We start from the raw sequence: 11024 nt of genomic DNA on the forward strand, positions 1-11024 counted from the left end.
AGTAATTCATATTGTGAATAAGTGATTTGCATATTTAATGATTTCAACTTGCGCAAGTAATCTATATTAGAAAGGTAAGTTATTAAAAACAAATTTTGTCAATAAGTTATTTGCATATTTAATGATTTCAACTTGCGCAAGTAATCCATATTAGAAAGGTAAGTTATTAAAAACAAACAACCTAATTAGTAGGGGTGGACACTTTACCCGATATCCAAAGTGGCACCCGAACCCGATCCGAAAAACCCGAACTGAAATCCGAACCGAATTAGAAAAATACCCGAACGGGTATTGAATAAGGAGAGATTGGATACCCGAACCCGAACGGATAATACCCGAACCCGAATGGATATCCGAAGATAACCGAACATATGTATAATTAACCTTATATTTCTAGTTTACATCTCTCATTTTATATAAAATATTTATATTGATACTACACATACTTTAAGTTCATATGATATACATACAATTACGAAAAAAATGATTTGCTACTCACTTAAAATGCATGTCAAGTTTTTTATTTAAAAAATTAACAAAAAGTTACATCCAAAATTTAAAAAAAAATAACTAAATTAATGCCTTTTTAGTTTTAAAATGTTATATCCAAATCTATTAACTATTCAATCTATTAAAAATAAAAAATTAGTTAACTGAAAGTTATATTTTTAAATATAAGAAACTTGAGAAATGAAATTTTTTTTTTTTTTTCAAAATCTAAATATCCGAACCAGATCCGAAATAACCGAATCCGAACTAAAAATACCCGAATCCGACCCGAAGTACAGAAATACCCGAACGGGTTCTACACTTCTATACCGAAATATCCGAAAATCCGAAATACCTGACCCGAACCCGAACGGGTACCCAAGGCTAAACTAAATCGATAATTATTATCCCCTAGCTATATATGGGCTTTAACAAAATCGACAATAGTTTTGGGCTTGTCTACATAAGCGATTGATTAAAATAAATGAAAAAGAAAAAGTAAAAAAAAACCAGCCAATAGAATTATAACGTTTTTCCTGAGAAGTTCCATATAAGTGCTACTTCAGCAGAAATCACTAAAGTGACTTCTCTTTTAATGTATAGGGGATATTAAATATTGAATCAACCACCTAGTATCATTTACGGCAGCAGTGCTCTGTGTTCACCTCTGTTCTTGTCTTTAACACAGTGCAACATATTAGCCTTTCCGTAGAGAGTATCTTCCATTTAAATATTACACATTTGTTAAATTCGGTGTATTAATTAATACATGCCAGGAACAAAAATATGTCGCTGATACTTTTCAGCTTACTCCCATGAGTTAGCCGGTGGATAGTACTATCATCTTTATCTTTTTAGGTGCTCCCATTAAAAAATTCAATTGTGTGAATCTTTCTCGTGTCTGCGATCATAAGTTTCACTTACCAGTTACAATAAAAAAAGTTCTTTATTGCTTCTGTTTTTATAAAGAGTCGATTAAACGGTGGCTCTTAAGCTATATTATGTTAAGAGAATATAATACGAAAAACGTGGTTAAACGACAAAGTGGCTAATCACGTATGATTCTCATGCTGTTAAGAAGAATAGGCCAATTTTGTTTCTGACAGCGTCAATAGAAGTTCAAGCAAGCAATAAAATATTTCTACTTTTTATTGTAGACTTGTAGTTTGTTTATAACAAATTAACAAATAGACATATGAATGTGTTTGCTTTAGACTCAAGTCACTCGATAATCACCATGAATAAACAATACGCATGCAAGAAGGCAGGAACAATACACATATCAAAACCTGTTTGGATGTAATGTCCTATATATCGCAAAAAAAAAAGTGTATGCCTTTTGTTTTTTCAGCTTAGTAAATAACTTTTCACATATACTATGATTTCAATCGTAAAAAACGATCATTATAAATCGAGAACTGTATGTGTTTCTAAGTGAGTATGTGCCTATAACCCACATGAACATTGTGGGGGGACATCACCTCATTTGTCCATCCTCCTCATCACTCAATCTCCTATACCTACTAAAATCATCTATACCCATAACTCTTTAATGAATTGTGGAAAGACTAAACTGACCTTGATTTGGGGGGATGGGTTGAATGAAAATCGAAAATTGTAATGTGATTGGGTTGGGTTTGTGATTGAAATCGTTGGTTTGGGAAGTTTGGTTAATGGTTTTATTAAAAAAAAATTAATTGAGAAAAGCTTAATCTTCTTCCTCCCCCCCCGCAGCTCCCCCCGCTCCCCTCCCCGAGCAGCTCCCTCCCCCATCCCCGCTCCCCCATCCGGCTCTGTCGCCGCAGCTTCTCTCCTCCTCCTCCATTTTCAAAGTGTTTCCGGAGGTCTAGAGTTGGGTATTGCAGGTAAACTCAGGTCCCCCAACTTCTCTTGAGAAATGCATGTATTTGGAATCGAGCTAGGAGCAATGCACAACGGCATTGTTTAGTTGATGGGTCAATTAGTATAGCGATTTGGTATAAAATGCATTAATGTGGTTGAATTAAACGTTGATAGATGCGATTCGAAACCTAGTGTTTTGGATTATTGTTGGAAAACTGAGAAAAGTGGAATAACTAGGAAAACTCGAACAACTGGTATAACTTTGTTTTTGTTGATCTTGTGCGATATTTTTGGCAGGATAGAATGACCAATAACGTATTCGTACATTTTACATATGAAGACTGCATGTATGGTATATCTGTGAAGGCATCAGTGGAGGATGTGACGTTGTCAATGTTACATGAAAAGATATATAAGAAGCTTGGGTTGGATGAACGTAAGGAAAAACTGAAATTGAGCTACATTCCGATGGTGATACGTTGCAAGAAAGCTGTAACTATTGCTGATGATGACGATCTTTATGTTTACCTCGGATGTGTCGATAAAGAGAACCAAAGATGTCTTTTGGTTGTGGAGAGTAGTGAAAGGTCGGGAGCGAGACCACAAGATAAACTTTCGATAGCGGGTAAAAGTTCTGTTGGTATGAACTACAACGATTTGCAGCTATTGGAACATGAAGTTGGACCTAATGCCATTACATTGTACGTTGGTGAGAACCAGGGGAATAACGAGGTGAGTGCTAAAGAGACTGGTACTGGTATGGAGACTGATACTGGTATGGAGACTGATACGGCTGCGGAGACTGATACGGCTGCGGAGACTGATACAGGTATGGAGAATGATACGGCTGCGGAGACTGATAAAGGTATGGAGAATGATACGGCTGCGGAAACTGATACTGGTATGGAGAATGATACTGCTACGGAGAATGAAACGGCTGCGGAGAATGAAACGGCTGCGGAGACTGATACCGTACATCCAACCGCCGATAAGTATGTTGAAGAGCCACCTGCAATAGTACGGAGTAGTTGTATAGAGGAATGGGGCGATGGTTTGAGTCTTAATAAACATGACGAATTTCCAAGTAAGAAGGCAATTCAGGAGATGGTGGATAGAGCTGCATATTGTGAATGTTATCGTTATGTCACTAAAAAGTCAGATCGAAATCGATTGGTGATAACATGTTCGCAAGCTGACTGCAAATGGGTAATACGAGCTTCAAGGATTGCTGGGACAGAAATTTTCTCAATAAAAAGCTACACGAAGATGCATACATGCTCGCGGACACAACAAAGTGACAGCAACGACAAGAGAAGAGCGTCAGCAGAAGTAGTGGCAAGTTTTTTGAATGAGGAATTCCCAGGAGATGTGCAAACTCCAACTCCAAAAGATATTAAGGCTCTGGTTAAGTCCAAACTTGGTGTCATGATATCCTACTCCACAGCATTGCGTGGAAAGAATTTGGCTTCTTGTGATACACGTGGTAGTCCGGAAGATAGCTACAGGATGATGTATAGCTATTTGTTCATGTTAGAGAAAATGAACACGGGAACAAAAACTAGTGTGAAATTGGATGACTCAGGTAAATTCAAGTACCTCTTCATAGCGTTGGGAGCTTGCATTGAAGGGTTTGCAGTTATGAGAAAAGTGATTGTTGTCGATGCAACATGGCTGAAGAACGGATATGGGGGTGTTCTAATTTTTGCCAAAGCTCAAGATCCTAACCGTCATTGCTATCCACTTGCGTTTGCTGTACTTGATGGAGAGAATCATGCTAGTTGGACCTGGTTTTTTGAGATGCTTAGAAGCGTTATACCAGACTCTTCTGAACTGGTTTTCATGAGTGATAGAAATCCAAGTCTGATATTTGCAATAGCAAACGTGTACCCTCAGGCTCACCATGGTCATTGTTTATGGCATTTGAAGGAAAATGTTAAAGGGCATGCTTCTAACGTCACCAAAGATGTAGTCGGGCATAGATTCATGGAGTTGGGAAAGATGTACACAATGGCTGATTTCAATGCTGCTTACGAAAGATTTAAGCTAAGGTTCCCTTCAGCTTACACGTATGTGGAGGAGAAAACTGAAAAAGACAAATGGGCAAGGGTTTTTTTCCCACGTGACAGGTACAACTTGGACACAAGCAACAGCGTGGAATCAATGAACAAAGTGTTTAGAGAGGCAAGGAGGTGGGCCTTGATACCAATGCTGGATTGTATCATTAGGACATTCTCTGATTGGTTTAATCAACGTCGGAAGGATGCTGTTTCACAATCATTGGGTACCATGCTAGTGCCTCTGGTTGAGAACTACTTGCACGATCTATGGGTTCTTGCGCGAACGCTACCTGTGCGGGAGCTTAATAGTTATGAGCTAGAGTACGAGGTCAAGGATAGTCATGGGAAGATGTTTTTGACGAACTTGATTGCCAAAACTTGTACTTGCAAGGTGTGGGATTATGAAAAGATTCCTTGTCTGCACGGACTGGCTGCTTATATCTATTACACTAATGAGGTGGATAATGGGGGTGGTAGGAGCCGTGATATCAACATAGTATATCATGAGTTGTGCTCAAAATACTATTGGACGGAACTGTGGGCATTGGCGTATTGCAGGACAATTTATGCTGTGCCAGACATGTCTGTATGGGAAGTCCCGGATCACATCAGGGAGCTGAAGATCATACCTCCGGATCCTATCAAGCGGAAGGGAAGGAAAAGAGTTAATAGACTTCCATCTGGTGGAGAACGCCGTAGGAGGACACAGAACAAAAAGCGGCCTAGGCAAAATTTTGGTTTCAATTGGCTGTTATTTGGAAATGGTTCAAGCCCTTCAGAGCAGAACACGGCCTAACCACAACTTGTTACTCTGTAATTTGTATTTTTTTTGGAAAACTCTGGAAAACTATTTTATCATCTTTGTAAAACTGCATTGTGTTTCGAGTGTGACATTATTATTATGTAGATGGAAACTTGATTCGTTATGACATTTACTATTATGATTACTCTAGTCTGACTAATAATTCAATTAAACATGTTTTTTTCAAAACTTTCTCAAAAATTATGAAAACTCTTACTATCTCCATAATAAACCTTATAGTTTCACTCACACTTTGTGAATGAAGAACATGTCACAAAAGAGATTATCAGGTAATGTTTGTTTCCCAAATATTTGTGCAGTGAACAAGATAAATATCATGTTCAAGTACTAAAATCGAAAGTAAAACAAGAAAACCAAACTGAAAGCACTGGTAACACTGAATAAATTATAAACCACAGAAAGTACAACTATGAGCAAATCTCGTAAAACTAGTATCTTATGTAAAACTAAGAACAAATTTCGGGGAGGGAAATGAAATTACATTGGCGCCAAAACATATGAGGGAAAATAATTATTTTAATTATTTTAACTATTTTCATTTTCTTTCTCTATTTTCTTCCATTTCCCCTCTATGTCACGTCCCATCTCTCTCTCTCTCCACTCCATCCCTCTACTTCTCTCCCTCCTCCCCCTTCTTTACCGAGCCATCTCTCTCTCTCTCTCTCTCTCCACTCCACTCCATCCCTCATTCCTCTCTCTCGATCTCTTTCGGTTTCTCCCATTTCTCTCTGACAGTAATAACTGAAGCATGACTCATCCCGACGAGGAGTACAGTCACATGAAGGCCTTGAAGAGACACAACGACATGCTTGGTTTCGTGGCTGATGCGCAGTACGGCGTCCCGACCAAGTGCCCGTGTGGTGGAGGTATCATTCCCGAGGTATCTCCGTGTAACAAGTTTCCCAATGATTTTGATACGCAACCTGGAAGGAGGTACTTCACCTGCAAAAACTTTGAGGTAATTTTCATGTTGTGCAAAACTGGTAAAACTTGTATAACTAGAACCTGCTAAGCAGGTAAAACTTGCATAACTTGCTAGGAAAACTAGGAAAACTAGGAAAACTAGGAAAACTAGAAAAACTAGAAAAAACTAGGAAAACTAGAAAAACTAGAAAAAACTAGAAAAACTAGAAAAAACTAGAAAACTAGGAAAACTAGGAAACTGGTAAAACTGGAAAACTTGAAAAACTTGTATAACTTGTGATAAAACTTGTGCAGAATAATGGTCTCCACTTTCGTACGCCGTGGGTGATCGCGATTCAGGACGAGGTTACTAAGTTAGTAGACCGTGTCAAAGAGATGGCTGAGGAGATTGATCGCCTCAAGGCTCAGCTTTACCAACTCCACCGTCCATGATCCCATCTTGTTGCTCTAAGTTGTTGTTGTTCTAAGTTGTTGTTGTTCTATGTCTTATGATGGTACTTTGATCCATGTTGCTACTTTCCTTCTCTATGTGTGTGTCTTATGACTCTATGTGTGTGTCTTATGACTTAAACTATCTATCTAATGTTTATGTGTTTTGTGGTTTACTTCTCTATGCGTGTGTCTTGTGACATTATACTAAAATAACAAGTTTGCAACATCAAACCAAAATCAAGAAAATGATTAACTAAAAGTCGAAAAATGATTAACTAAAGTCACAGACCAAATCTATATTATCATTCAGGACGTGAAAATGATTAACCAAAAGTCGAAACTCTATATAACTAATTGACATGAAAATGATTAACTAAAAGTTTGCAACATCAAACCGAAATAACAAGTTCAAAGTACCATCAAATCAAAATAACAAGTTGAAAGTACCAAAAAGCAAACATATAAAAGACACACAAAATAAGTTCAAAGCACAAGACATTGTGCTCTTAAGATCAAGTCACAACCAACATAGACGCGTCCCCAACTAGAACACATGATCTTCCTAGTTCACCCGGGAGGAAGAAGCAATGTCACCTGCAGATTTAAGACACTCCTTACTTGGAGAACAGACACACATCAATGGCAAAGTGTTCCCATCTCCAACCACATTGAAGACAAAGCTGTCTCCAATGTGGCATTTGTTTTCAGCACAGAACTTTCTCCACCCTTTGATGTAGTAGAAGCCGCCTGATTCGTTAAATCGCATTGACACATTCCACGCCTTTCCCTCTATGTTCACTAGTTTCGCCTTCTTGCATTCTTTGTTCAGAGCATTACAACCAGTAGCCCCCACAGGGAGATTCTGCAACAAAAGAACATAAACATATGTGTCAGAACAACATAAAGATGTGTAAGTACACAAAAGAACACTCGTTTCACTCACAAGTTTGTCTTCACGGACATTAGAATCCGTGACCTCAGCCTTAAAACAGTAGTCCCACGAGTAAGAAAACCTAGCCCCTGTTCCTGCTGAAACACAAGAAACAAACAACAACTTCAAAAAACCTCATAAGTAACCTATGCTAGTGCGGTGACTTTGAATCACACTTACTATTGTTCTGGTGGTCATGGGCTTCTTCCATTGAGTTGGGATATGTGTACTGGATGTCACAGCAGCTCGGACCAAAGGGAGTGACGTGAAAGACCATGGAACCTTTGAGTTTGAAGATGACAATGTCTCCTATTCGAAGGTCATGTGCCTCAGCGAACTCCTTCCAACCTCGGGTGAGTCGCCTCTCTTCTTGTATCACTTGCCATGTTTGATCCATAGCGTCGGATGTTAGTGTCCATGTGTTCCCATTCGTCTTCCCTTGGATGTGCTTGGAGAAAAATACAATGGGTATTGTCTGCAATCAAGATTTGAGGTAAGTTACACAAACAAGGAAGAAATCAGGTTCTTGCAATCAAGAAAAGGCAATACAGAGAGTGTGTTTACCAAGTGAGTCTGGAATCCAGGAAGCAAAGGTTGGAAGAAATGAGGTTCTTGCGGTTGCACCATCTGCAAACAAGAAACAAAAGCTAGACAAAGTTAGACGCATGTCAAGGAACTTGCTAAAGTCACAGACCAAATCTATATCATTCTATATCATTTTCAGTTTTATTTAACCATTTGCTAAAACCGAAAACTAGCAAATGAACTCAATCAAGCATCATGAACTCCATCGACTGAGCTAGCATAAAATTCTCAATCAAGCATCATGCACTCGATATAACCAAAACTAGCATCATGAACTCGATCAACAGATCTAATTCATGAACTCAATCAATCAAATACGCTAAGCAAAGCCGTCACTCGATCGATGGACCGAATCTAAAAAACCCTAAGCAACTTAATTAACCATTTGGTGGTGTCGCCATCTAAAAAACCCTAAGCAACACTAAACAAAGCCGACGTTTTCTCCAACCCTAAAGAAATGAACCGACGTTTTGTAGTTTCTTCATAAAAATGGTAAACTCGATCGATGGAGAAACAGAACCGACGAGGAAGACATACCTTCGGTTGTGTCGCTATCGGTGGGATTGGCCGTTGCTGGTCAGGAGTCTCCTCTTCGGTGGAATTGGCCGTCGCTGGTGGGGGTAGCGGGGATCTCCCTCGGTTGTGTCGCCGAAGTGTCGAGAGAGGGAAGGGCTTCCCGAAAATGAGAGGGAATCGGGTCTGGTTTGGGGATTTAAGATAGGGAATTGGTACCATTCGGTTTTTGGACGGTTATGTTTTAATTTCGGGTCGAAATTAGGGATTGGTTCGTGGTTCAACTCAATTCGGTTATTCCTTTGGTTAAGGTAGGTACAACCGGTAAATACTTCAAATGTTCTAGGGTTAAATGTAATTTCCGGCTTTTTATTTAACTTACCATTTTTGTTTTGTTTTCATGTCTTACAGAGATTAGAGATATAGCTGGGTGGGTATAGGAGATGATGTGGGAACGTATCATTCAGTGTACAAAACTATAGTGTGTATAATGATATTCTGTTTATTTTCAAATATTACAAAAAAAATAGCACTATGTTCTTCTGCCATTATATATAGGGCGTATATGGAGATAAATAGTAAGTAGAATAGCGTTCATTATTATTTGTACAATTTTAAACATCAACATAAATAGTAAATAGAATAGCATTATATCTGAATGTGTTTTAAATCTCGGTGTACCAGTAAAATGAAAAGAAAATCATGTTTTAAGCCTGTTATAAATATGAGTCTAAATCATTGTAAAATTATTCATTTACATAATAATATATAAATCCTAAACAGATATTTGCCTCAATATGTTTTGCTTGCTTGGCTTTCTTCTAATTTGATTGGCGATTGTTAACAACAAGCTTCATATTTCATGTCAACAATCTTCCTTGCGTCTGCAATTACGGTCACAGCAAACAGATTACTTGAAACTTTGCAGTTCAAGGTATATATATATATATAGAACTCCTGTCTGGAATAAGTAGTGTAAAAGGTGACCCCTACCTAAGTGACATGCTAATTGAATATTTCCAAAATTAATCATATAGTTTGCCTACAAAATAATTGGTTATTAACGTATTAATCTAATAGTCCTGATGTTATAAAGAACTTTATCCTTCATGAAAATGACAGGAACCAGTACACATGGCTCATAAATATTTGCCATTTTCTGCGTCACGAGAAGCTTATGAAAGCAACAAAGATTTTACATTTTTACGGTCGAAGTTCCTTATAACATTAATTTTGCTGCTATAAATACCCATTTCAATGTGTTTGCTTTGGACTCAAGTCACACCAGAAATACCATGGGTAACAATAAGCCATTGTCATTCATCACTTTGTTCCTTCTCGTGTCAGCTGTTGCAGTATCGGCTGGAGATGAAGTGGAACCCGTCAAGGACACAAATGGAAACCCACTCAAGAGTCAAACCCAGTACTTCATCCAACCAGGTTCAGACAAGAAAGGAGGCGGTCTTGTCCCAGCAAGCACTGACTTAACTCACTTGTGTCCATTAGGTATTGTCCAAACACTCCTTCCATTTCAGCCAGGCCTTCCTGTAAATTTCTCCAATCCATCTTCCCAAAATGATGATGTATTGACAACAAATACCGATCTAATTATCGAATTCCAGTCTCCGATATGGCTCTGCCCTTCTTCAAAGATATGGAAAGTCGATACCTCCTCAAGTTCTGACAAGAACTATGTAACCACTGGTGGTAGCTCCAGCACGAGAGAGAGCTTTTTCAGGATTAAGAAATATGGAAACGACGAAAGCACTTACAAGCTAGTTCACTACGAGAGTGACTCGGTTATAAAAGGTATTGGTGCAACCACCGGTTTTTTCGGAGCACCCATTCTTGTTCTTAACGATGATAATGATGATAAGAATGTTTTTCCAGTTAAGTTCCGTGAGGTTGACACATCCACAGAGAATGTGTTTTCGAAGGGTCTTAGGATGTTCCCTACTTTCTAAGTTACCGAGATTTCAACGAGTGGTGTTTAATAAGTTGTATTATGAAAAATAATGGGTTGAAACAATACCTCTACACCATCTTTCGTTTGATTTAATAAGAAGTTAAATGTGTCTTTGCTTTTTGGTTCCAAAGGGTCTTTGTTCTTTATGAAACCAAACTCTTGTCAAATTTAAGCAAACCAGTACAACCAAAACTGCTCAGAACCTCTTCACAATTCACATTGTGGCTGAATTGGGCCCTTGCTTGCTCGATCATAAGCATTCTCTATGTGTCAATTTACTATTCGGCTTTAACAATGATAAACTTTTGGTTAGAACCTCTGAAAAATGAAGCAGTCTATGAAATCGCGTCTTCCTCTCCTTTCAGGTGCAGGAAGAATGCTTCCATCTCAAGCATGTTTTGAATATCATTGCACATTCACATTACTTGTTACACAATTCTAAAAGAATGATGATATTCGGTG

At 38.3% G+C, this 11024-nt stretch overlaps 3 protein-coding genes across 6 annotated transcripts; 2 read left to right on the top strand and 1 right to left on the bottom strand.

The window, feature by feature from the left end:
* Positions 1-884: 884 nt before the first annotated feature.
* LOC117128082 lies at positions 885-6740 on the top strand. Its single transcript, XM_033279617.1, has 2 exons — positions 885-6169; positions 6430-6740. The coding sequence occupies exon 1, from the start codon at positions 2635-2637 to the stop codon at positions 5182-5184; it is 2550 nt and encodes an 849-aa protein (XP_033135508.1). The 5' UTR covers positions 885-2634; the 3' UTR covers positions 5185-6169; positions 6430-6740.
* Positions 6741-6921: 181 nt separating this feature from the next.
* On the bottom strand, positions 6922-9602 carry LOC117128083 (B3 domain-containing protein REM7-like). Of its 4 annotated transcripts, none has more exons than XM_033279621.1 (5): positions 8621-9602; positions 8063-8125; positions 7679-7973; positions 7511-7593; positions 6922-7429 (listed from the first exon to the last, which is right to left on the bottom strand). In XM_033279621.1, the coding sequence occupies exons 1-5, from the start codon at positions 8816-8818 to the stop codon at positions 7130-7132; spliced, it is 939 nt and encodes a 312-aa protein (XP_033135512.1). In that variant the 5' UTR covers positions 8819-9602; the 3' UTR covers positions 6922-7129. The 4 variants fall into 4 exon arrangements, with proteins under 4 accessions (XP_033135512.1, XP_033135511.1, XP_033135510.1 ...); XM_033279620.1 differs by having other exon boundaries at positions 7511-7596; XM_033279619.1 differs by having other exon boundaries at positions 6922-7593.
* Positions 9603-9850: 248 nt separating this feature from the next.
* Positions 9851-10679, top strand: LOC103848134 (kunitz trypsin inhibitor 2). Its single transcript, XM_009125101.3, has one exon. It carries the CDS (start codon positions 9892-9894, stop codon positions 10558-10560), a length of 669 nt encoding a protein of 222 aa, XP_009123349.1. The 5' UTR covers positions 9851-9891; the 3' UTR covers positions 10561-10679.
* The last annotated feature ends 345 nt before the right edge of the window (positions 10680-11024 follow it).

The sequence above is a fragment of the Brassica rapa genome, chromosome A09 (assembly GCF_000309985.2).
Source record: "Brassica rapa cultivar Chiifu-401-42 chromosome A09, CAAS_Brap_v3.01, whole genome shotgun sequence".
Lineage (NCBI taxonomy): Eukaryota > Viridiplantae > Streptophyta > Magnoliopsida > Brassicales > Brassicaceae > Brassica > Brassica rapa.